The sequence below is a fragment of the Malaclemys terrapin genome, chromosome 10, assembly GCF_027887155.1.
Source record: "Malaclemys terrapin pileata isolate rMalTer1 chromosome 10, rMalTer1.hap1, whole genome shotgun sequence".
Taxonomy (NCBI): Eukaryota; Metazoa; Chordata; order Testudines; family Emydidae; genus Malaclemys; species Malaclemys terrapin.
In genome coordinates, this window is record NC_071514.1 from 30,406,045 (window position 1) to 30,433,898 (window position 27,854).

General features: G+C 43.5%; 1 protein-coding gene across 4 annotated transcripts in view; it reads right to left on the bottom strand.

Moving 5' to 3' along the window:
* Window positions 1-27,854, bottom strand: part of APBA2 (amyloid beta precursor protein binding family A member 2) — a 208,514-nt gene that overhangs the window by 77,324 nt on the left and 103,336 nt on the right. For all 4 annotated transcript variants that reach the window (XM_054042568.1, XM_054042565.1, XM_054042566.1 and 1 more), the window contains one exon: window positions 26,265-27,250. In XM_054042568.1, the coding sequence (XP_053898543.1) occupies window positions 26,265-27,212 (948 nt within the window). In that variant the 5' untranslated portion in view covers window positions 27,213-27,250. The remainder of the gene's footprint in view (window positions 1-26,264; window positions 27,251-27,854) is intronic.

Genomic DNA, 27,854 nt, shown 5'->3' on the forward strand with positions numbered 1-27,854 from the left:
CACCCTAGCCCAAGAGAAACTCTCCAGTCAGCTTAGGTAGCATCTTCACTAAGCGCTACAGTGGCACAGCTACATCAGTTCAGCTGCACCACCGCGTGTGTAGACAAGCCCTAAGAGTGGCCCAATTTTCATCTGTGCCTCCCATTGCAAGATGGGGACCAACACCTCTAAAAATCAAACCATTTCTACCTAGATTCTGCAATATAACATTAGACACCCTGATTGGAAAATGTTGGCCTAAGTTTTCAACTACGATTAATATAATTAAATTGGAGTAGTTTTAAAAATTAACTGTCTTGATATATTCCTTCTCAATTCTTCCTCTTCAGTTACAGTGGAGCCTCCCATCTCATTGGACTTGGCCAGCAAGAGGTAGGGAGTCTGGGCAGGGTGAGAGAAGTGTGGGGATGGGGGGGGGGGGAAGAGCACTGGGGTGCCCCTGCCTCCTCACCTCCTGCAGGTACCCAGCATCCCCCCATACCTCTCACATAAACTCCCTTGCAGACACTATCCCCAAATCCCCTGCACCTTCCCAGAGACCCACTGCCACTGTTCTCCCCAACATCTCTAAATTTAGCTAGCTGGGCTATCCCTCTCCTGTGGTGGGGGTGGGCATGTGTATGGTGTGTGTGTGCACACGAGTATGTCTGAGAGAGATAGAGAGGTCTGCTTCCCCAATCCCCCTCCCTTTCACAGTCTCTGGACCTCAGTGACACAGAGGAGCCAACACAAGCAACCTCAGCCACAAAACAGACCGAAACTCCACTGTGACACTGGTAGACCAGATGCCAGCTCTTGCCAGGGCTATAGGCGTCAGCAAAGCACTGACAAATTCATAGCTGGAAACCAAACCAGCTCACCTGTATGTTAGTATTATTCACAATAGGTGTTAGAATTGTAAATATGAGTTTAGACTCGATAAAATGCTTGTAAGTTGCTGCATGCATTAATCTTATTTGTAATATCTGTATCCCATGCTATAATGTAATGCGTACATTTTGCTTCATAACAGTAAAAATGCCCGCTCTGAACTTGTGAAGCCAGGGAGGGGTGTTCCCCAGCCCATCACAAAGGATTATCAAAACTAAGTGGGCCATTGTGAAACATCATGATGCAAAGACTGGGTTAAATGGACCCCTCAGCTCTATGAAGGTGCGACATGCAAGGAAGCTCATCCCATCGGTGTGAATTCTGGAAGAAGGAAATACAGGTAGCTGACATGAAAATTATTCATCACTTTGGGCTCTCTCAGGGCTGGAGCTAGGAAAGAGAAGCAGAGATCCCAAGAGTCAACCTGGGTTAGCCCTAAAAGACATTCAATGCTGACAGATTACTACAACTCTGTCACCTTTTGGAATAATAGACTACTTCATTTGTGTGTATATGTTGCCTGCTTTAACCTGTAAATAGCTCGTTTCTTGTTCCTAGTTAATAAATTCTTAGTTAACTATAGGATTGGCTACAAGCATTGTCTTTAGTGTGAGATCTGAGGCCTTGGCTACACTTGAGAGTTACAGCGCAATAAAGCCTCCCCTAGCGCAGTAACTCACTCCCCGTCCACACTGGCAGGGCACTTACAGCGCTGTATCTCCGTGGCTCCAGCGCTGCAGGTACTCCACCTCCCCGAGAGGAATAACAGCTGTTGCGGAGTGGCTGGTGCTCCAGTGTAAACGGGGAGTAACCTTATTACGCAGTGAATAACCTCTGGAAACTTCCCATAATTCTTTTAAGTGAAGGTTCCTCTCCTTGTTTTGTTGTGATGCCTCTCTTTGTTTTGTTGTGAACTGGGACGCTCAGGGAGCTGCTTATCAAAAAAACAAACACAGACACTGTTTGCTGTGAATGAGTAGAGGCAGGCAGGGGGGCTCCCTTTGGAATGCCCACAGCTAATGTTTGCTTGAAGAGAGAGGCGGTTTGCGGGGTGGGGGGGAAGGAGGGAGGCCCCTTTCGGCCAGTGGCTGCTTATCTGGTCTATGAGAAAAAAAAAAAACAACAGCTGCTGTTTGCTTTCAGTGAGTGAGAGAGGGGTAGAGGAGGGAGGGGGGTCGGAACTTGCAAGGCAGGGTGCTGACAGTGTCGGCACTCCAAAAACCCACTCTCTCTTCCCCTACACTCCCTGTCACACTCCGCCCCACCCGCCCCTTTTGAAAAGCACATTGTAGCCACTTGAATGCTGGGATAGCTGCCCAGAATGCACCGCTCCCAATGCCGCTGCAAATGTGGCCAAGATAGTGTGCTGGCAGCTGTCAGTGTGGACAGACTGCAGCGCTTTCCCTAGTCAGCTGTACGAAGACAGGTTTAACTCACAGCGCTGTAGAGCTGCAAGTGTAGCCATACCCTGAGGTACAAACTGACTTGGAACTGGAATCTTTTGTGATCTTTGGTATATGGCAACCAACTACAACTCAGTCCAGGTTGCCTGGGTGGCAAGATAGACTGGAGTGTACAAGGGGACTGTCTGTAACTCCATGGTAAGACCATGATAGTGCTTCAGGAGTTCCTATTTGTTACTGGGTTGGTGAAATCTAATTACAGAACATACAACCAGTTGATACTCATGGTCATGAACCACTCCAGACAGCGTGCAACCCACCTCACCCTATGATCTGCTCTTCCTCCACTCCATTCCCGCTCTGCAAGAAGACCCCAAGTCCCGCACTCCCCTGACTCCTGAACCAGAGCCCTCTGCCCACAGCCCCTTGCCAGCACCTCCCACCACAAGTCCCAGGAGAAAGGGATCCTCCAGCTCTGCTGGTCAGTGCTACATCTGCCACCCCTCCACTCCACAATACAGGTTCTCTGGGCTGGGGGGCGGCATGTACTGAAATTTTACCTCAGATGGTCTTGAAACCCATGCATAGCAAAGTTTGTTATCCCAGAATTCATGTAGTTTCACAGAAGATATCAGGGATTGTTCTCATTTAGGTCAAGTTAGGATTTAAAAATGTGGTAAATCTCTTTGTTAAAAACCAATACACACCATTCCCTCCTGATATCTAGTAAAACTGAAAGGTTTTCTCCCCCTAGCAATGCATCTAAGCAGCTGTTTTAGATTTGATCTGAAAACTAAAACCTTGAAAAATCTGCCTACACTGAATAATCTTCTACAGTATATTGCTGCTGACTGTTTAAAGAAAAAACTCCATTCCCAAAACACACTTGGTTTGAAGCCTCCATCTCTGCAAGTCAGGGAATCTTCACAGATTAAAGAGCCTCCTCTTTCCTGAGGAGAAAAGGATTGTCAGTCAAACAAGGCTCATTAGCACTCCAATGTGCTTCACTGAAGACTGTATATCTGGCTCCTCTCTTGAAAGGCAGAAAGCATAGCTGTCTTCCGATAACTCTGTGGTTCTAACATCTGGACCGGGCAGTTGTTTAAAAATAATTTAACTAAATTTAATGTTGGTTGAATCAAGCCCCATTCCACATATGATCCAAGAAGTTTCACAGTAGGGTAACTATCAGGTTAGAGTGAGATAATCAAGCGTATCTTTGCTCCACACTTTATGTAAAGAAGAAACATCGCAAGCCAGATACAGCTGTCTTTATATTTATTCCTTACTGGCGTCTGTAAGGAATTTGGCCTTAAAGATTTGATCCTCTCTCTTCAAACCTATTCCCATTTCCTAATTAAGAATGTGTATGAAAGACATTTGTATTGCTTTCTTCCATGTGTGTTTCAAACTTATTGAGGCACAAGGAGCAGTTTGGAGAATACCTTCAAATCCTAAAATTAGTGAGAATGTGCTATGTGTTTATAAACATTTTAGGTTAATTACAACAAAGTACCAGCTTTATACATTCTCAATATGCCAAAGATAGGCCAAATAAGAGCCCATACTGAAAGTGAAAAAAAAAACTCTCAAGGATTTCTGTTAGATTACAATGGGTAAAATAGAATTATTTCTCCTCAGATCCCTGGGTACAAAAGTGGCTCCCAGTTGAGACTATCAGAAAATCTATGATTAAGCACACCAAGAGACAATAAATCTGCATGCTTTTCAGATCTAAATTATGCCCTACTCTATGAAAGACTGAAAAAGTTGAGGATGGTCTCCTTGTTGAACTTCTCTTTTAAAGGAAACATGCAAAACCACTATGGGACAAGCTTCTCAAAAGCTGCACAAGGTATGGGGTAGCTCTTCTAGTTCTTTGATGAAGTACAGAAGATCCTCTGAAGAAACTGGACTTTATACATTTGAGTCAATTAATCCATGGCTATTACAGGCTCATCAATCTCTAGTTCAGTGGTCACCAACCAGTCGATTGCGATCAACTGATCGATCCTGGAGGATCTCCCAGTCGATCACAATCTCCGGCTGTGCTGTGGGGCTGCCGCTAAGACAGGCTCCCTGCCTGCCCCGGCCCCACGCCGCTCCCAGAAGTGGCTAGTGCGGCCCCGTTGGGGGGGGAAGGGGGCAGGGGTCTCCGTCTGCACACTGCTCCTGCCTGTAAGCACCACCCCTGCAGCTCCCATTGGCTGGGAATGAGAAGCTGTGGCAAATGGGAGTTGCAGGGGCGGTGCTTGCAGAGAGGGGCAGTGCACAGAACCACCTGCTGCCTGTCCCCCTCCAGAGGCCGTTGGCGGTTGCCTAGGGCGCCAAGATTTGGGGGAGGCCAAAAAGAGACACCCCCAATTTTTTTTTTTATTTTTTTTTTCCACAGTGGCCGCTGCGCTGGGAGGGAGAGGGACAGAGAGAAAGGGGGGGGATGGAGCTAGTGGGGCAGTGCTTTGGGGTAGGGGTGGGGCCTCAGGGACAGGAAGAGGTAGATCCTGGGTTGCCCTTAAATTCAAAAAGTGATCTTGGATGTAAAAAGGTTGGAGACCACTGCTCTAGCTGGTCTAGCTGCCACTAGAGGGGGACAGAGTGCCACAGCAAGCAGGTTACATCCATCTCAAATGGGGCACAGTGTTTGTCAGAAAGGAGAGAGAAAATCCTCCCTTGAAAAGGACCCTTTTAAAAAATTCACTCATTAGGGAGGAAAGGTGAATGAGAAATCAAAGCTCACAGAGACAAAAAAATACAACGGGATGATTAAATATTTTACATGGCAGATAGGTCTTCCTCTAGGACCTAACGTGTTTGGTTTGTTTTATAAGAAAGAAAAAATTGCTATGACTGTCTTTGAAGTCCAAAGGGCTAAATCTGATAAAGATTTCACTTGTCAGAACGATTTTTAAATGAGAAGGTCAAATACATCTTTAAAGTTATTACCAAAATATAAACCTGGATGGAAAAAAATAATACTTTGACTAATGAAAATTTGAAAACAATGGCATTATCCCAGGAGATAATCTAAATAAACTTCTGAGAGACACTAAAGATTATTCTGACAATATGTCTGCCAGTCATAAATGGCATAATAAATATCAAACAAGGCCATACGGCTGATTTAGCATCTAAGATTACATTATAAGATCAATACCTAATCAAAAGGATATATTGACACCTTCTAAACTTTGTTTAGCCCCCACTGTACATTTTTCTTTTTGTTTTAATTGGTTTGAGCTGGGATCCAGGGGACAGAGTTATGATCTATATTGGGGTGGGGAGGAAGGATTCATCAAGCTAAGGTAATCACTACTAAACCGATGAGGAAATCAAAGTGCTAATGTACTAAAGTGCTAATCAAAGAGGCTAACTGTAGCCTCTTGGAAAAAGTACTGTTTATCTCTATATGTGTTCAGCTCTGGATGACTCATCAAATGGCACTTTCACAAATAAAATCTTAAAAATAGTGGGATGGATAAATTTTGAGCATTGAACTTTTCTTCTTTAGTAGAGTATTAAAGTTTTACAGTAAGTTTCCTAATCTTTTATTTGTTACTCCATTTTGACTGTGACAGATGAGACTTTCCAGCTGAGATCCTCACCCCCCCATTCTGGGCCCTTTATGCCACCCAGAAGGACTGGAGTGGCATAAATAGCCTTAAAAACTCTGTATCTGTAAAGATAATGATTCCCCCCATGCATGAACTGTGGAAGACAGCTATTATAATCCTTGCTCCATAGACGACTTGTGCCTCTTCATACTGGAGGGGCAAAATCTAAACTGGAGAACATGTGACCACCCTACATGTCTCCTCTGCCCAGCAATCTCCTTGCTCTGCACCCAGCCAGGAGCCTCTGCGCCCTCCCTGCCCCACCAGAGTTACCTAGGGGGAGGTGCCCTGTCCTTCTCCCGCTGCACCTCCCCTCTGGCACGTTTCCGGCTCACTCAGCCCCTGACCCCCGGCAGACAGGCCTGGGCGGGGAGCGGAGGGGGTGGGGTGGTCCACCGCCCCAGCCAGGCTCGCTCTCAGGCAGCTACTGTGCTGCACAGAGCAGCGACCCGGAGCAGCCAGCATGAAAAGTGGCTGGTCCCACCCCTCCGCTTCCTACCCAGGCCTAGATTCCAGGGACAGGGGCCGAACATGTCAGGGGGCAGGCACAGCAGGAGAAAGAAGCCCCTCTTCCTCTCCCACAGCATGACCCCTCATACTACCCCTCCCCCGCGTCATCTATGCCCTGCTCTGTCAGAGACCGTACCACGGTACCCAGCGCTGTGGAGATTTCAGACAGCCATAACGTAGGGTTACCATATTAAAACATTTAAAAAAGAGGACACTCTACGGGGCCCCAGCCCCGCCCCCTTCCCCGCCCCAAATCCAGCCCTTCCCCGGCCCCACCTCAACTCCGCCCCCTCCCCTGAACGCCCCGCATTCCCCCTTCTCCTTCCTCCCAGCCACGCAAAACAGCTGCCCGAGCGCTACCGGCTTCACGGTTTGCCGGGCAGCCCCCAGACCTCCAGACTCTGTGTCCCCGGCCGGGCACTTCCCCAGCGCAGCCGGAGCCCGCTGGGGTCTGGAGGTCTGGGGGCTGCCCAGCAAACCATGAAGCCGGTAGCGCTCGGGCAGCTCCGCTCTTCAGCTGCACAGAGCTGAGGTGTCTGGGGGGAGCAGCAGCAGCTGCCACCGCCGCCGGAGCCACTCTAAGGTAAGCAGGGGACAGGGATGCCGGCAAAGCATTTTCCTGGACATGTTCGGCTTTTTGGCAATTCCCCCCGGACGGGGATTTGAGGACCAAAAAGCTGGACATGTCCGGGAAAATCCGGACGTATGGTAACCCTACCTAACGGTCATCTAAGTTCCACCAGGGGTTCTCCTGCCTTCAGAGCAGCCCAAGATTGGGATGGTGAAAAGGTCCCACCTTAGTCCCCACTACCCCTGACTTTGTGTTCTGTATTGCACAACACAGAATCTCACCTTAGGGTTGCCAATTTTTGTTGGATGTATTCCTGGAGGTTTCATCATGACATAATCTTTAATTAAAGACTAATCTTTAATTCCCGTAGACTCCAGGAAAACCCTGGAGGGTTGGCAACCCTACCTTCCACGTTTGAAGGGGAAGGGTCAGTCATGCTCAGGACTTATAGTGTCATCACTCAGACACCTGCCAAGTATAATTTTCAAGCTCTCGAGCAGAAGAGAGTTACCAAATAGGAGAAATCTGAGAATATAAAGTTAAGGGAAACGAGAATTAAAGTAACAAAAGGCTTCTGGTTTTAGGAAAAATATGGACTTTTCTACTCCACTGCACCAATGGTTAATTAAGCAACTGTCGTGTGTATGCAAATGGCCTCTATTTTAAAATTTAGATGTTAAAAACACTAAGTGATTAATATTTGTGAAAGTTACTGGGATTGGTAAACTAAAGTCCTCTTTATTTGCAAAGGAAATATGACACAGGCAGGAGCAGTACAAACCTTTTCCGTCATTCCACCCATGTGAATCAGTCATGGGGGGCTGGGAGCAAGGGACAGAGAGCGGAGTGGGACCAAGTGCTGCCCTGCAGGGAGGGGCTCCGGCAGCTCCCAACTCAGCATGGCCGGGGATGGCTGAACCCAGACATCCTGACAGCCAGGAGCCGCCTCCTGCCTGTCAGCTTTGCTCCCTTCTCCGGGCAAGCTCTGTGCAGCAGCAAGGAGGAGCAATAGCCACAGGAGGCAGCTGAGGGGTTTTGGGGCTGGCTCCCACTTGCTACTCTGACAGTGCACACTGACCGGGCATCCCTGCACATGCAGCCCAGGGAAGGGGGGGGCAGAGAGTGGAGTGGGGACCAAGCGGCTGTCCTGTAGGGAGGGGGAACCGTCAAGGTGTTGGGGGTCATCCCTCTCCCAGCCATTCTGAGCCGGGAGCTGTGTTGCTCCCCCACCCTGCAGGGCAGCTGATTGGTCCCCACTCTGATCTCTGTCCCTTGCTCCCAGCACCCCCCTTCTTCTGCTCAGTCTCCATTGAAAACACTACAGACTTCTGACAGCATGCTTTCTGCAGACTGGTGTTCAGCAGAAAATGGGTTAACACTGATCTGAGCTGCTGCTGTTTGCAAAAGGAGGTGTGGCTTCTGTTTGCAACAGAGTGCAATAGACTGCACCACAGATCATCAGCATAGAGAGGACTAAGAAAGTTGCCCCAAGGAACTCTGGTATACATCTGGATGACTTCTGGGACCAAAATCAAGCTGGGGCCACATACACACAGGAAAGCAATAGGGCTTGGACCCTAGGTCCCAGCTTAACACGGGCTCGGACCATCCAGGGCTGGATGGTCCTGGGACCCTGGCTCTGAGCCCTAGGTTAACACGATTGGTGTGTGGATGCAAGGGGGTTAGGCTTGAGCCCAGCCTCACGCCTGGGCTTACACTGCAGTTTAGACATACCTTATGAGTAAGGGTTGCACAAACAATCCCTACAAATGCAATAATTTGAGTAGCTACCATCCTTATTATCCCTTAATTAGAGACAGACAGATATATACTTCCTGAAGTATAATTTGTTTACATTTCTGTTAATCTAGTGATAAACGTGATTGCAAAAACCCATGTTTAAGAGTAGTGATTTCACTGAAATAGTTTCCTTTCTCTCTCTTTTTGCTTCCTGATTCATTTTGAGTACTTCCACGCCTCTGTTGAATAGTCCTTCTCTAAGCAAATGTCATCTTACTTAAAAAAGAAAACTAAGAACTACCATTAATAGCATGGATTAAATAGGCAGGTTTTGATGTTGTGTCGACAGCTATTTATGACCTCAGTTTTTGTAGGTATTTTATTAAGTTAGGTAAGACATTGATTTTTCTATTTTCTGTTGTCAGGCAGCTCTTACTGAAAAGCCACAACTCAGCCGGTATACCCAGAAGTGCTGTTTATAGGGGGAGTATGATGAAAATGATGGAAATGTCAAAGAAGCAGTATTATTTCATAGAAGTAAACTATTATCTTGGAAATGGGAATACCCGGTCATTCATGATTTTCATAAGAATTGAAAGAATGCTCCCCTTTTTTGAAATTTTACCGTACATGTCTCTGGCCAAAGTAAATTGTAGAATTTACCCAATCCGGACAGAAATCAGAAGCTGGACAACCATTTTGGTTCATTTTAAAAAATATCCTCCACTAGTACTCTTGCCCCAGTGTATTTTTGATGAACATGTTCTCATCTAATGCTTCTGTGTTGAGACTCTGAATTGATGGCATTTCAGATTATTGGTATGGTTGGCTTCTAAAATATCCAACTAACATCCGATGGGAGGTATGCAGAAGTGAAAAATGATGACTTACACACTTAAGACTGTTGGAGAGAGCTCACAATTGAAAAAAAAAAAATCAGCCTTCCAATTCTGTGTGACACCACCAGCCATATTGTCTGCTGTAGCGAAGCAGTGTGGAATTTACTAAAGCCAAGCAAAGTGAATAAGCAACAGCAAATATTTTAGCCAGACTAATAAAGACTTCCATAGTATGTGCAGCACAGCAGCATACTCCTGGTATGAGCACAAAGCTGTAAGAAGATTTGCTGAGATGGAAATGAGAAGGAATTTCATCCCACTGAGGGTTGGTTTTGTCAATGGAAGCCTGGGAATAGCATTGTTTTTACAAAAGAACATGGGGTGAGGGACGGGGATATAGTACACTAGAAGAAGTTTTGCCTTTTATTTGTTATTCGAGCAGTTATATTTTCATTTCTAGATATCGGGAGAGAGAGTACATTTGTTATTTGTAAACTGCAAATTAATGAAAAGAGGTGAGGCAGAGAGAATTACACAACATACAGCTCCATCTGGCACTCCAACTGTTACGTTCCTTCAGGCCCTCAGCTTTCCAGACACAACAGTGGGGATGAGAAGTCAAAGATCTGTAACTTACCGGATGCACTTCTGACCCCTTTCAGCCCCTCCCAAGTGCACCCCTAAGGTGACAGGCCTGACTTCCTGTACCTTACTCTTGGTGGAACCAAGTGATCCCACAACTCTTAGGTTGGATCTCTGGGCTTTGGAGTGGACCTTAGCCCCATAGTGCCTCTGATAGATGAGAGATCCTATACCTTGGGAGAACAGAATCTCCCCATCTTCCCCAAAGCCAAGCTCCCTTCTTCCCACCTGCTGTGGGTATGCAAGCAGCATTTCCTCCCTTAGCCTCTCAGAGTCATGTACATATTGACAGTGGTCTGAGAGCTCCCCTACCCTCTCAGCCACTGCTTTCTCTACATCCCTACAGACAGTTGCTTTACACTTATCTGGAGCTTTTCCCACCTTTGAGCAAGTACCATAGTTTGCCAGTATTCTTTACCAGACTCGATGCCCCTTCTCCCAGAGATGTTTTGGCTTATAGAACTTTTCAGCTGTGCCTCAATTTCCCCACTTCCAGATAGAGTTGTGGCCACAACCATGCTCAGCACTGCCTCTTCCCTAGTAAGAGAGGCAGTGATCCCCCTTGGTCATGGGATCGGGATTGAGTGGGGTTGCTTCTGAGCCTGTTTGGCTCAAACCCATTACATTATTTGCCAACACCACATCAAAAGGAATATCCTCCAAAAACACCACTGTCAGGATCCCAGAACCTTCTTTGGTGTGCATCAGAACTCAGGCCATCAACATGCCAGTGGGGTTCACCACAGGGAATCCCATCCTTCACCCACACCAGTTTGTCAGCACTTATTGGGTCTGAATGGAGTTTGAATAAACTGTCAAATGTGCTAGTGTCCTGTCAGCTCAATAATATCTCCCATTGACTCTCACCTCCCAATTCTACTGGGGATCTGGCTGTATGGTGCTCTCCAGGGTACAAGACACATGTACTGTACATCCCCTCTGTATCTGCACTCACAGTTAGCCTGATGTGCCGACGGGATAGTGTCGTAGCCTCCCTCTGGCTGGGCTCCCAGAAAGTTAATCTGCTATGGTTAAGTGCCAGCTCCTTGATTCATGGTCACTTGACAGCTTATCCACTTGTGCCCCATCCCCTGACAGGTATAACACCTCAGTTGCTTGAGACCTTTCTTTGAGAGTCAGCTTGGAGCTCTAACTCCCCATGGCTTGAGTTTGCTCACTTCCCATCCCTAATGAGCACCCTCATGTCTCTCCATCTGTTCTAACCTGACAAGGTCATACATTGCATCTGTGGCAGTGACTGGAATGCATAAGGCCCTATTTGCAGAGGTAATCAGTCCTTCATCTGGTTTGCTGCCTCCATATAGGTTACACCTTTGTGCTTTGGCACCCTCCTCCCCAAAAAAATCTTTCCTATAGGCCTCAAGGATCAGGTCCAATTTAAGGAGCAGAGCTGGCTCAAATCACAAGCCTTCTCAAAGGAAGTGAGATCAGCATTGCTATAGCCCCTTTCTCCTTAAAACAGGGCAACAATTTACCATCTATGCCCCCTGTGGAATTGTCATTCCATGTTCTGTTCCTGCTTAGTGGGTCACTGAGAAATTGAGGTACAAGAGGTCCAATCTCCAGATCATGCCTGTGTTGTCTGTCCCAGTCAGCAAGCTTCTTTTTTTCAAACTGAAGTTTCTCCCTTTCCAGCTACAGTTTTAGCCGTGCCAGTTCCTAACCCAGGGAATCAGGTCTGAATGGGGTCCAGGGGCTGCTCTGACTCCTACACACGTTGGTTGTCCTCCTCCACACCTGCCACTGGGAACTCACCCTTTTTGGACTTCTATGGTCCTGCTGCTTTATACTGATCACTGTCTCCCTTGACCCCTGGCATCTGTGCGACATTCCGGTGGCTTCCCTTAAGGCCTTCCCTGCTGCTGGGATATCATTCCTTCTCTGGTCATCTGAATACAACAGCTCAACTCCCTCAGACTTGTAAAAGCTGTTTAGGGTAAATTCCTGTTTTTCCACACATGTCCACTAATTGCTTTTTAGGGAGCTGTTTGTAACTCATTTTCCTTACCTGTCCTTTTCTTCTCCCCTGCTCCCCAACCCAAAAAGTTATAAACCACTTTCCCTCTTGCTTTATCTTTAGTAATATTTTTATTGCTCTTTTTTGTTAATTGCAAATTGCCCTGTCAAAGTCAGCATCTCCCCCTTAGCCCCCAAACCCATGGTTAAATTACAGGCGCACTGTGCTTGAGATCATTTTTGGTCCCACTCAAGTGCACTCTCAAGTGATAGACCTAGCTCCCTGCACCTTTCTCACAGAAGTGAACGATACAGTTCAACCACTCTGGGACTGGACCTCTAGGCAACAGGTCCCATTTCCCAATCGTGTTAACACAACAGCTGTGTTTGGCACTCTTTTCTTCCAAGAATCTGTGACATTGGTTGATTAAAGTCGACACAAAAACAGCTTCTTCCAAATAAAACATTATTCATTCACCCAATGTTACAAAGGTAAGATGCCTTTTTTGTACACTTCTCCTAACCTACAACCTAATCTTTCTTTGCAAACATTTGTAAGTTCTCTCTTAGCCCAGCTAACCCCCATCTCTGGCAGGGAGAAGCAGACAGTCCTGATGCAGCATGCTCCCTGTGACTCTTTCAGCCAGTGGGTTAACTACTCTGTCATTCCCCTCCCTTTCCTGCCTAGACTAGCATCTTTAAGGTTTTAGCAGGGTGGATAAAAATCAATAATTAAAAAAAAAATCAGATTATTTTATTTAAATCAGATTTTTTTGATAAAATGCTTTTTGAGGAAAAAAACCTGTCTAAAGATAAAGATACATCTTTGAGCTATACTGTCTCATCGTGGAATAGGGATTATAAATTCTAATTCTATAGTATAAGACATATATTCATGTAATGTTTAAGAAAAGTTTTGTAAATGAGTTCCAATAGTTCATGGATTATGGACCCAATCTTATAGGGCTCCAGGGGCTTCTGTGTAGATTATTTAGGTTTATCTTTCTATCTACCAAAGGGATTCAGTGCACAGTCTAGAAAATACCATCAGAGATGTTTAGCTTTGCAGTTCTCAAACTGTGGATTTGTGTCTCCAGAGATAACATGATTGTTAACAGCAAAAATGTTTTTAAATAAATAAATAAATATATAGAGGTGAGAAATAACAGACTTCAACCCCATTGTCCCTCTGCAAATTTGTGTACACAGAGTCAATCCCTTACCTCTCTCTAAAAGTGCAAAGTTTCAAAAAGTTCAATGGATAGAAGATTGTTGGGGACAGAATAGATCTGGACAAGGAGAAAAAATCTGGAAATAAATGTGAGAAGGGAGGGACAGGCAGGGGAAACAAAAGTGAAACTGTTTGAGCAGCATATTCCAGAAGTCTTGAGGTCTCTCTGAGTGTAGCCTTCATTGATTTGAGATCTACCATACCAATCTCTCACTAGAAGGGAAAACCTATAACGGCAGCAGGCCGTAAAACAGACCCAGTTTGGGAATAAGAACCATTTGTCATAGAAATTTCTGTCTGTTCCAGCTGAGGAATAAGATTTTTGTAACAGGGATGTATAATGTCCCATAAACCGAATAGACCCGTGCTTCGAGGAGATGTCTCCGTCTCTACATTTCTGCTTGCATACAGACATTGTCCATTGGAGTTTTCCCATACCATAGTTTCATAGCAGCTTTCATAGCAGACACTATTGGCGCAGACACCCTTGTGGTTAATGTCGTCAGTGGTGTCAAAACAATAAACAAGGGGAGTGACCCACTCTCCATCACCATTTGGGCCCACATAGTATTTGCAAGTACTATTCCCTAAAAACAGGCCTAGCCCATTTCCCAGGAGACACTACTCACCCTGCGCCTTGAAGGTTAACAAATACCCGGAGTTAGGACTTATGCCTTCTTGTTGCCAGGTATGAGTCGTAGCCTGATGGGGAGTAACATACACCTATGAATGAGTAATATCTGCAGCCATCAAAGGGATAGGAAGGAAAGAAAGTTCTCATTCTGGATCGGAAGGCACCAAGGTGCACACCCAGCATGAGTCATTCCTTCATTCTAGGATTCTATTCCTAACCACATGGCTAAATTTAATGAAATTATTATGGCCATAAGAAAGGGAAGGGAAAAACAACAAAATCAACAGAGGAAACATTTTCACAATAGGTTAAAATACCAACAAATAAAAGAAAAAAGAGCAATAAACGCTAATCCAAATAATACAGTCCAATCTTCTATATCCATCAAAAACTGATATCAGTCGTTTAGGGCCTTGGCTGTCCTGTAGTCATCTACTTCGGGTTGGCCTTGCCGGTCGGCCAACAAGTGTCGCTCCCGCTCTGGGGACCTTATCTAGGGGTTCCCTTTTGAGTGAATTTAAGTTTCAGTCCAGGCAAGGTCTACACCATCCACTGATCCTCTAGTCAATCCTTCATTAGTGAAAGGTTGGGTATTTCGTTAATTTAGAAGGAGAGTAACAACATGTGGAATTTTTACCACTAGGTGATGTCCCAATTCTTGAGCTTTCTCAACTAACAAAGCTGCAGCAGCTAGGGCTTTAAGACATTCTACTGCTTCTCTTGCAACAGGATTCAGTAGTGCTGAAAAAATAGGCCACAGGCGTTGCTGTGATCCTAACGCTTGCATAAGAACATCAGAGGCCACTCCCACCCTTTCATGAACAAATAAGGTAAAAGGTTTCCTATAATCCAGGAATCCCAAGGCAGGTGCCGATGCAAGGGCTGTCTTAATGCTCTCAAAGGATTTGGTAGCATCTTTAGTCCATTTCACTGGGTCAGGTTCATCCTTAGTGGTCATCTGCACTAGTGGTTTTGACATTTCCCTATACCCAGGAATCCAGGACTTACAGAATCCTGCCATGCTGAGGAACTCCCTTAACTGTCTCTTTGTCTTGGGCTGGGGTACATTTAAAATGGCACTTATTCTTTCCTGAGCAAGGCTTCTTTTTCCTGGTTTTAGTATGTGCCCTAAATATTTCACCTCCTGTGAGCAATATTGAATCTTTGAGGGTGACACCTTGTGTCCTTTCATTGCTAAGGCACATAAAAACTCTATCGAGTCCTGCTCATTAGTCTCTTGTGTTTCTGAGCATAATAAAAGATCATCCACATACAAAAGCAACACAGACTGTCCTGGGAGAATTACATCTTGTAAATCTTTATGCAACACAGCTGAAAATATAGTGGGGGATTCCACATACCCCTGAGGGAGATGCCCCCATGATATCTGGGATGACCCCCTAAAAATGACTCAATTATAGGAGTCAGTCCCTCTATTGCCTCTTGTGGGAGAAGGTATTAGGGAATGCGAGGGGGGTCTATGTCTGTCCTAACACGTATCTGAACTGGCTCAGCTGACTTTAGTAATCCCACATCAGTGTTTTTTGTTCCCCATACCCAAGGTGGGACAGCATTTTCCAAATCCTTGGGAAGCATTGCTAAATTTAAAGGAGTTTCGGGATTCATTAGAGCCATCAAGGGAATGACAGAGTCATTTGGCAGGCTCAAAAGATTGCCTTGGTCAGAGCAGTGAATAATAGCCCGGAGTTTGCACAGCAAATCGTGTCCCAATAAACTGGTTGGTCCTTGGGTAAGTAGGAAAGTGTGTTCCTCAGACAGGGGCTCTATGTGTATGCTTAAAGGTTTGGAAATCTGACAACGAAAAGGATTTCCTTCAATTCCCATAACACGTTCAATTTTGCCACTCTTAGGAAGATCCAAATCAGAAAGAGTGGCTCCTGTGTCTAATAAGCAATCATACTGTTTTCCTCCAATCATCAAAGGAACTAGGGGATCATTGCGGGATAAGGAAAACACTGGGCAACATAACAACATGGAACCCCCTTTATCCCATCAGTCATAAAATCCCCCATTCTGCATTACACCCGGAAGGGTTGATTAGGCGGTGTCCAAACTGGACCTTGGCCCTTACTAACACCTTGAGGAGGTTTAAGTTGTCCCTGGGCTCTCAGTTTACAATCTCTCTTCATGTGCCCTTCTTGATGACAGTAATAACAAATTAAAAGTCCTCTGGACCCCCCCTTTACTGGGTCCCACTCTACCAAAGAACCCTTGTCCTCTTCCTCAGCCTCTGCTGACACCAGGCTCTGCTCCCTTCAATACAGCCACCAACATTCTTATATTTCCCTTTTTCTTCCTTCACCCTCTCAGCCTTTCATCGGGCTTCTCACCCATTAAACACTCTGGTGGCAATAGCCACTATCAGAGAGAGAGGCATCCCTGCAAATCCTTCCACATCATTTAATCTCCACCTGATATCTTCTACAGCCTGGTCTCTAAACAATCCTCTTATCACTGGCATATTTGCCTCTGCTTTAGGATCTAGACCCCCAAACAACCTAGCAGCTTTTATCAGTCTTTCATAATAGTCTGAGGGGTGTTCATCTGGGCCTTGATGGACAGAAGTTACTTTACTCCAATTAGTAGTTCTCTGCCCAGCCTTCTTTATTTCCGTTTAAAATTACAGTCTTTAAAGAGGTTAACTTATATTGTTCTCCAGCATTGTTGTAATCTCAGTTAGGATCACCCCCAGTTACATTTCCTGCAGTCAGGGCATTCCGTCCTGGTGGCGGTGGGGGTAAATCACTTATAGACTCCTGAGCTCAACTGAGCACTTGTTTCCTTTCTTTCAATGTCCTATGTACAGATTCTGGGTTGTCCCTGACCGTTGGGGTGGTAATCTTTCAATTCAATAGGTTACCGATAGAGAAAGGAGTGTGGACATAGCAGTTAACAACCTGACCCTCTCCGGTATGAAAAGGGTATTGTTTTAAGGGCAATTGGAATACCGGAGGGTCCTGTCCTTCTTGTTTAATTAACTTGAAATTGACGTCTCCAGGAACACACTCGGGAGACTAACTCCATGAGCCTGTCGAGGAGTCGGGCAGACTTCGCCTGCGAACGTGGCTTCAGGTATTATAGGCCACTGGCAGATCAGGATACAATGAGGCTCGGGGTCAGGATAGGGTTAGAGGCAGATCTTACACCGATGCAGAAGTGGTCCCTGGGACCACCCGATTTACCTGAACGGGAAGGGGTTGAGGGGACGCAGCTGGTGGGGGAAACAGGCCTATAATCATCTTCCTCTACTCTACACTGCTGGTAAGGAGGAGGTTTAGTTTGTTGTAACATGAGAGTGCACTCTTTATCTTTGCAAATTGGAGCAGCGCTATAAAACAAATACAAATTATTCATTCGTTCTGGTCTTAAATCTTCCAGGATGGTTCTCGAGGTTTTGAGGTGAAGTCTTCCCCAATTCCTGAGAACACATCCCAGAAGTGTGCCGGCATCGAATTTCCCCTGACAATTTCCCATGTCAGGACTAACTGACTCCTAAATTCCCTGCTTCAGTTCTCCACCATCCGCAGTGTTACCGAGAACAAAGCCTGGAGTCAGTGACCGTTTCCTTTATGTCCCAGGGAGACCACCCAGCCTATCCAGTCAGCCTCTGTTCCTGCCTGGGTAATCTCCTGTCATCCGAAACTTGTTTTTATACTGGGCTGGCACTCTAAAAGCATTTAACTGCCAGACGGATGTCCCAGTAATTTCACCGAGGCTGTCCCAAGGAAACCGTCGGGTCTAAGACCCCCGTTTACACATAACATAAAACAGAGACAATTTACCCGTCTCCTGATGAGGCCTCTTCCAACGCGATCTGTCTCGTTGCTTGTGGTCCGTCTCTCAGAGTCCTCCTTATCGTCCCCGCCGGGGCCAACTCCCAAGACAATACAACCCAAGGTAAACTCACCTCGGCACGCACTGGTCCTTCTCAAGGGAGGGGCCCCGGAGCGGTTCCGAGCTGGAGAAGTCCCTTCGTGGTCGCCAAAACTGTCATAGAAATTTCTGTCCGTTCCAGCTGAGGAATAAGGAGAGACGGACACAGCTAGCCAAGCAAGGAGCCCCGGGAGGGGCGATCTGTTTATTTCAATTGCAATTGGGTTCGAGCTCATAAGTCAGCAAGAACAAAGAAAACACTTACACCAAAGCATTATATGCAGTTGCTTATGATAATCTATCGCTCTATGATTGGCCAAAATTTGCTATCATTACCATACATAATTAGCAAGCTACATGTATCTGCCCCTCTTATGACCCCTTATTGTTCATCTATTTGCCCCCTCCTCCTTGCTTATTTTGCAAACTAAGCTGTTAGCTATCTACAGGACGCAGGCACAGAAAGGTCCATTGTCTCCAGGTTTGGAGTTTGGCTACATTTCCTCTTGAAGGAACTTCCTGACTACCTATAGCTGACCCTGCATTTTGTCCTTCTTTCTCCCATGTGTACGTGATAAATTTGCCCCCTGGCAGTTAAGTAGAATAATTTTATATCACATTCAAGAAATATATGTTTGCTGATGATGTTTTAAAGAAAGTCACTCCAGTGAATTGGTGGAAGTCACTTAAACACTTGGATTCAGAGACTGCTGAAGTGATAATCTCACTTTTAACAGCAGTAACTTCTTCTGCCGGTGTAGGAAGAATATTTTCTTCCTTTGGACTAATTCATTCCAAATTGAGAAATTGTTTGGGACCTGAAAAAGCAGGATAGCTTGGTTTTCTTTTTCAGATTATGAACAAAAAAGAAAATGAAGGTGAAGATGACTGAGTTAGCTGCAGAAGCCAATATTTTAAGTTTCTCATGTTGACCTGGCTGACAGAGTGGATTTAATTTTTGTTTTTAAAAATATATATATTTCATTTAACTATTTTAGTTTAAAACAATTTTAACAAACATGATTTTAAAAAACTTGAATGTTTAACCAAATTCAAAAATGCATATGCTTGTTTTGTTAAAATATAATATGTTTGCTGTTGAAGAAAAAATTACAGAATACATAAAGTTGTTGTTTTAGTTAAATAAAACAATTTAGATGTCTGTCTGGTGATCCTAATACAGCATGGCAAGAAATCCTCCAAATATTAATGATTAACCTGTTGAATTTGAGATAGCTCACCTCCCAATAACTTCATAAATATCTGCTTCAATTACCTTTGGTAAATGAAATAACCAAACAATCATTCATTTTCTGATATAGCTGTAAAACTAATCTGAAAAGTTTTCAAAATAAATAATTTTAAAAATGTATAGTGTGTACCTTCTAAAAATGAAACCTACATCTCTATCTCTGAGTTGTGAAGAATATGTATTGAGGTTATAACAACCAAAAAGAATGCACTTTTATGTAGAAATCCATGATTAAATCAAGTCTTCCTGACCAGTGATTTAAATCAGGATTTAAATCAGGATTTAAGTCAATTCGATTTAAATCAAATCCACCCTGGGTTTTAGTATCCCTGGGTTTTAGTATCTTTGATTCCAGTTTTAGCTTAGGAAGAGTGAACTTTGCCACCGTAGAGAACACCAGTCTGGTGACATTCCCCAATTAATAGTCCCTCTCCTATTGTTTCCCTAAGGTACCTTCACATTCTCTATTACAGTCCCTTATCTTTGCCATTGTTTTGGTTCTTGACAAGTTCCTCCCCTTACAGTATCCTTTGATCTAGCCTTATGCATGAAGGCAGAACAACATCAAACAATTAAACTGATGTACATATGGTATTTATAAAAAATTATAAACATAACTCCCTCATTCTACACAGATGTGCTCTGTATACTAAGCACAGGCAGGCGGTGATATCAGAAACTAAGAGCTAGTCTACACTGGCAACGCTTTAACATGCCTTGTGTGGTCGCAGCGCAGCGCTGGGAGAGAGCTCGCCCAGCGCTCTTAAAAAAACCCACCTCCACGAGGGGCGTAGCTACCAGTGCTGGGAACGCAGCTCCCAGTGCTGGTGCACTGTCTACATTGGCACTTTACAGCGCTGCAACTTGCTGTGCTCAGGAGGTGTTTTTTCACACCTCCTGAGCAAGAAAGTTGCAGCACTGCAAATTGCCAGTGTAGACAAGCCCTAAGAGAGCTCTTAACTATGAGCAGAGACTGAGTTGCTGGTCAGAAGGGAACAGGCTGGGCCTAGCTGATGTCAGCCACTCAAGGAATGCCTTGCAAGAAGAAGAGGGCAGGTCCTACAGTAAGTGCAGTATTAAACAAGACTGAGGCTAAGCTTCAGTTTGAATGGGCTGTTTATTAATGCTCCAAGAGCAAGCAGCAAAGATTTTATAGCTAAGCCATATTAGCAACTTTTGGAGTTTGCAGATTTTGCAGCTTCAGGTTACAGTTTGATTTCATTTGAAGAGGCTTCCAAACTCTAGGCTACAGTCAGATAATTCAAAGTATTTTTTCCAAAAAGTCATGTAATAGTTTAATTTTCCAGACAAACTGCATATTAACATTACCAGTCCCACAAGCCATTCAGTTCCCCCAGTGCTTTCCTTTATGAGAGATACTTAACTTAAGTCATAATTATTCACCCACAAAAAGTGTCTAATGGAGCCGAGTGCACTGTTGTTACCAGAGTTTCTGACCACCTCCAACTTATGTGTGTGTAAAGTTGATTCTTATAAAATAGAACATTAAATTACAAACCAAAAAGAAAGAAAATCTAGATCTGTGGCAACTTTTATATGTGGCAGCTAAATTAATGATCTCAGAGACGTCGAAAGTGGCAAAACATTCACAATCTGGAGGTTGTTGGCATGTTTAAGAGAACTGTCATAGAATTACTAAAATATTCAGTGTTAAAAACTTCCATAGTCTTCGTGCGTTTCTGAAATTATACAAAATAAGTATCTTCCTACTGATAATATGGGGGGAGTGGAGTTGCTACACAGTGACTCTATACATATGAAAACCAGTAAGTTTTAAATGCAGTCAAGATTCCCCATAGGAGAAGGTTTCCCTGATGCAAGCCAATTTCTGCTTTTTTGGCAGATGTACATAATGCATGTAACAGAGATAGGCCCATATTTTGACCTCAGACTTGTTCACACCTCCCACTGACCTGAATGGGTGTCATGCATCTCTACGAGCAGTAGTTAGCCCATTGAGTTACACCATTACAAGAAACAGTGTCATCTACTTTGTTATGGTTTGTTTGTTTTTGACGTTGATTGTTTAGTGCCCTCAGACATGCATACATAAATCCCACTGAAGCCAGTGGAAGCTGTAAGCATCTATCGGAGGACAAACTTAGCCACTCGAAACTTGAAAATAAAATTATTTTCTCACCACTTTTGCCATTTCCATTTCCAACTCTCAAAACATGTATATGACTTGTTAATGTTTATCTTGGACTATGCAGAGTATATGTGTAATTAGTACTGTACATTTTGAAGAATGTGTAAGTATGTGCTGTGGTCAGTGTTAAAGTTGTTACTGGAAAGCGTAATGTGAAATTTCATGTCAGGATTACCATTCACTGAATATACAAACTGTACAGATAGCAGAATATTTATGTGACATATATGAACTAACTAGTCATTTCCAGTTTGGTCATTATCAAAAGGGATCGTCAAAGTTTACATACAACCTTGGTTTGAGGTATCATTTAAAAGCACCCAGAAGATATACAGGTAAACTGATCCTGACAAAATTGGAACCTATTATGAGGGGGCTGAAAGGTACTCCATATCCACTTATTAGACCTCTATAACACAGTAGTTACACTTTTGGACTGTGCAACATAAGGTAACTTTTTCCTAATTACTGAAAAACTTTTAGTACGCAAGATATAATACAAAAAAAAAATCAAACAAATAAATAAAATAGAAATAAATAAATACATGTTTAGCATGCAATACATATCACCTGATGATTTAAAACAGTTTTTATGGCAAGACAACTTGGAGCTTTTACTATGTGACAGCATGCCTTGAATTATACACTGTCATTATGATAATAGCCATGACATTTTCATAAGCAAGTAAGGCACAGGTCCATTTTAAAAATAAAACTAAACATCAATTATTTAAAATATTTATTTATATTAAATATTTAGAGAACTGAGCCTGCAAAATAATCTGCATGGCCAAGTCCTTATGCCTGTCTGATTCCCCAATTAAGTCACCGAGGCTCATTGTCGGTGTTCAGGGCCCACCCACACAGGTCCCTTTGCAGGACAGGGTCCTAAAATGGCTCTTGAGAACTGACAATACCAATGCAGCACTTCAGAACATTTATACTCACACACACCCCTGCAGGTAGCCTGTACCTATTTCTCCTTGACTTTAATTGGAATTGAAGGTGATCAACATGTGCAATTGGTGCAAGATCAGGCCAAACGTTTATAGTGGTAAACATGTTCAAATTCTGAACACCAAGTTTTGTTTAGTCAAATATACATGGATTTGATTTTTAACCCTGCCTTTTGTCCCTGGAAAGTGTTGCTCCCAGCTTTCCTTTCTGTGAGGGTTTGTATTAGCATAATTAATGCTACACCACACATTTCTGCTCTAATGGTCTTGATACCCTCTGTTATCAGTGAAACCCCGTCAGCTTTGTCCTCAATAGAAATGTCTTTGCCTCTATGACTACCTCTTCTGCTGCAAATAAAGAGTATCCCTTGACTCTGTCACTCCCCAGGTATTTATCACTTCATTCTTAGCTGAAGTGGACCCCTTTATCACTGTATATCTGGCCAGAAATCCTAATCTGCTTTCTCCTGGCTAAGGCTATGTCTACACTGGCAACTGAATGACAAAACTTTTGTCTTTCAGAGGAGTTAACCCTCCCCCGACCCCCCTAAAAGACAAACATTTTACCGCGACAAGTGCCAGTGTGAACAGAGCATTGTGGGCAGGAGCGCTCTCCTGCCGACAACGCAAATGCTGCTCATTGGGGGTGGAAGATTTTTGTCAGCAGGAGAGCCAATGAACAGCAGCTACACTGCGCAACTTTTAGCGGCATGGCTGTGGCAACTTCCCTGTCACTAAAAGCTGAGTAGTGTAGACATAGCCTAATATTTGAACAGAAAGGTACAGCATCAATTAAATACTGTGAGTGCTAATGCCCTGTACATTCTCTTGACAATAGTTTTGTCTGAGAAGTGATTTGGAAAAGCAGTGCACAACGTATTACTGCTACATGAGACATGGTATCAATAACCACAATGCAATCTCCATTACTACACGGGAAGGTTTCAGTGCATCGATCCCAATCTTGAATAGAAATAGCACTAAGTTAAAGCTCAGACAGGCAGCCCCTCTTTGTTTATTTTCACAGCAGAGGCAATTATAATATCAATTTTCTGGCATTCCAAAACTCCTACTTGTTAGTAATCTGACATGATTAATATGTGTACAATGGGGCTCACAATCTCATATTCAAACCAGGAATTCAGTAGTTTTCTTATTCATGAGCAGTTCTTGACAACATGCTTTGAAAGACTATTCGGCCCAATCATGCAGTCCTTACTCAGGCAATATTCTCAATGGCAGCAATGGAAGAATCGCCTAAGAAAGAACTGGGCCACGTGAAATGAATTTTCTGTCATTTGATTGCAAAATAATCTAATCAGACATTTTAAATCTTGTCCAGTAATTATTCTCCCCCCACATTAATGACCAGATTGTGCAACTCTTAGTGATATTGGTTAGCAGAGTTTATGCAAGAGGTGTCACTGAACATGAATATGGTTGCACAATTTCACAGTGTTTAGTGGAATCATTTATGTTAATTTATTTTTAGTTAATTAATTAACCATAGAATACTTAATTCAATATTATGATTTTCCATACTGATCACTTCAGTGAGGGGAAACAGAACATTTATACTTTTGAAGTTTAATAAAGAACTTTTAATTAAAATTGTTATTTAAAAAAAACTTATTCAAGCATATATATTAGGCGGTCATCAAAATACATGCTCTCTGTTCACCATAAACAAATACTTAGCTATATATTTATATTCAGGGTTTTATAATTATAGATTCTGGCTCCTACAGAGAGAGAAGCAGAAACACAATATTAAAGAATGTAAGCTTCTAAGTAAATAATACAAATTATTTTTTAAAAAGAATCAGAAGTCCCTTTAAGTCCCTTAAAGAAAAACAAACATCTCTTTTTGTTTTGTTTTAAATACCATAGTTCTTCTAAAGTATTGAGCCTGAGTCTCACTTCTTCTGTCCAATGCTCCACACAGGAACAGAAAAGGGACCGCATTACTGCACTAGAATTAGTCCTTAATGCCCGTCTACTTGTGGAATTTTGGTTTTTGAAAGGATTTCTCTCACTGTAAAATGAAACAATTGCACTTTTCCTCTTGAATATACTATCCTTACACCTTTTTTAAAAGAAAATCTCATTGGCACATCAGAATTGCTCATTGTAAAAGGAATACTGTATACTAAGCTGGCTTCATTCATTGATTCAACAGACCTGGTTTATTCCTATGTCACAATTTTCTGAAAATAAAATCAACTTGTAAATCCAAAAATAGGAATGATACTTTCTTATTTCCAACATCTTACAGTTTTGAAATATGGTAATAACTCTGGCAAATGGACAAGCTTGCAAGGCCACCCTAATAGTTTTCAGTATCCGTTATCCTCAAATGTTAGTAGAAAGTAAACATTTGTGCGTTTGTTTTTTAGTGTAGTGAGCTAATGTGAAGACTGTCTGCTCCAGCATGAGGTTTTCCCATCCAGACAGAACTGTAACTTGCTTTTGGCTAACATTAAACATAAGGCAGGGCAATTCAGTCATAAGGCAGGGCAATTCAGTCAGAAGGCTTCAGTACATTTGTTCATTAAAGGCCAATTTTTACATTATTTTTAGTCCCCCTCCACAAAACAAAAATTGTTATGGTGACCCTGGTGCATGGAGGCCTGTTAGCCAAGAACGAGACTATAGTACCAGCTCCTGTGATTGATTATGACATGACCTACAATTCACCCTCCCTTTACCCACATTCAGGCTCCACGGACAAGAAAGCAAAAGACTGAAAATCAGTCATTAGCATACTAACCTGCCCTTCACCAAAACTAATGTCATTAACCACTTCACTGTTCTGCCCTCAGTTCTGACCTCATTGCTGGCATGCCATTGATATATGAAAAAATCATAATGAAAAAGCTTGATGTATCTACATCACTGCCAGACTATTTTGCTTGATGTGTTTGGTAACTTATTTAAAGAAGACATGTTAATCTTTCCAAAGATGTCGTCTGGTCACTATACAAAAAACCCAGTTTTCTAATAATACTGCTAATTTACCCACATGGATTTTATCTAGACCAATTTTCTAAAAAATTCAATTTATTGAATACTGTAGATGTAGAGTTAAGACTGTAACGCAGAACAAATATTGCTTTAACTTTGCTTTCATCTATTTTTGAGAGACACAATTTAGTGACATGCCATTTGCATAATGTCTCCAAGTTACTATCGCAGTGGTTCTCAAACTTTTTTTTTCGTAGACCACTTGAAAATTGCTGAGGGTCTTGGCGAACCACTTAATGATCTTTCCAAATGTTGTTTGTACCGTTAGCTAACTACTGTAAAGCGCTTTGGATAAAAGTGCTATATAAAAAAAACCCTTAATAATTAAAGCTTTTTTGTTCTACAAATAAAAGCACACAACTCGTATTTTAATATCAGTAGTCTTACCTTTCTAATGCGATGGATGCGCCCTCTCTCCCATGCCGCAGCAGCCCCCGAGCTGGGGATGGGACCAAGGGAGGTCTCTCCCTCTCTCCCCTGCCGCGGCAGCCCTTGAGCTGGGGCTAGGAAGGAGAGGGGGGTATCTCCCCCGCCACAGCAGCCACAGAGCTGAGGCTGGAAAGGAGCGCCGTCTCTCCCCTGGAGCTGGGGAAAGTCGCCTCTTGCTATGGCCGTCGCAGCTCTGCACGTTCCAAATTCTCCCCACCCCCTCTTCTCACCCCACTGGCCCCTCCCATCTACCCCCTATTCCCCCCAAAGCCACCATCTCACCTTACATGTGCATCTTCTCCAGGATCCAGGAACCTAATTAGTGGAGCCATGCTTGTGCGGCTCCACTAATTAGGCGGGTGGCCCTTCATTCTCTCACGTGCAGCCGTTCAGGTGCAAACCTTAGAGGGAACTATCCATGGACCACCTGAATGGATCTCGCGGACCACAGTTTGAGAACCTCTGACCTACATGATAAATAGTTTTCTTATTAAAAAATAGAGCCTCATACCTGTTCTTGCAGCCATTTCTGTCTGTCTTCTGGAGTTCTTGACTTTGTTTTAAAACCTCTAGGCATATCTCCAACATGCTTTGAAGCAGGTGGAATATTCAATGATTTTGGCCTCCCTTCATGACCAGCATCACCTTTTGGACAAGTCTCTTTATAGTCATTTTGCACATTTTCAGTCCCGCCATGCTCAGGGCTCATTTCTGTTGTGCTGTTAATGCTGCTCATACTCATGCTCATTTTAATCTCAGCTACAATCTGGTCAATGTCTTCTTCCTGCTCTTCCAACTCAGCATCTTCTTTCCTTGAACAGTAGGGCGACATCCCATGACTGTTTCCATTAGCTTCTGGTGGATAATAGTCCTGATAGCTTTCTTCATTTTGACAGTATTGTATGTTTTCTTCTTGGTCTTGAATCTCCAGAGAAGATACTTCATCCTCCAAAATCTGAACACAGTTATCTTGGTAGTCTTGCCCTTCAGTCACTTCACTTTCATCATGGTGCTGAATGTTAGCTTCTGTCCATTCTTCTTCCACAGCTTCTTGACATTCATCAGTTTCAACTTGGTGTTCTTCATGAGGCACATACTCTTTCCCATTGCAGTCCATTCCTTCCAGATAACTGTCATCCTCTGGACAATACCTAATATAGTATGTGATCCCTTCCTCTTCCTCTGGCAGGCCTTCATCATAGTCCTCCTCTTCAGAGGTATTATTCACATAATCGGAGCTGGAATCGCCATCTCCACTATTATCATTGCACTCGTGTTCCACAGGGGTAGGGCTACCTTCTCTGACAGCTGTTAGCTCTGACTCCTTTGCTATGTAATCTTCACTAGGCAGGTCATTTTCCTCACTTTCAGGCTCCCTGTGGTGAGATGAAGTAGGGCAAGGTATCACCCTGTGATCCAGCATACCGGTTGTAGTGCTTTGACGTTTCCTGTTTGCCATAGCCGACTTCTTAGGTGACAATCATTTCTAAGCAATTACTGTAAGGAAGAGGAAAAAAACACTTTCAGAAAAAGATCACCAGCAGGGATCAGAGTGATGCTAATGGGAAACATTGAAACTGGTACTTTTAATTTGGTATAAAACAGCTCCTTAAAAAAAACATTCTCCTAAACTATACCAACAAAACTATACTCAATGTAATCAAAGGGTAACTCAAGGAGTTGTGCTGGATGCACACAGGTGTAACAGTGATCAGAATCTGGCCCATTAGTATATACATAAACAGTAACAACATAAAATAAGAGAAAACCAGTGATGAAAATAGTTATAGAAGTCATGAAACTCAAAAGAAGGTAACACCTTCACCTAGACAGGTAATTCTGCAACTCTGTATTAGACTTTTCCTGTACAGTATCTTTTCTATGTGGAAGATAACGAGTAATTTCAACACCATTTGTATTTTTGGGGGGAGGGGGGTTCTGTGAGAGCATTTATATATGGTACTCTGCGGGGAATTCTGTAGCACTGTTCCCCGCAGAACATACATTCAACACAATTCATGTCCCCCGCAGAACAGACATTCTGCTGGAGAGATGCTGCAATTATACGTTTTGTCCACCAGGGGCTGCTGTGGCACCAGAA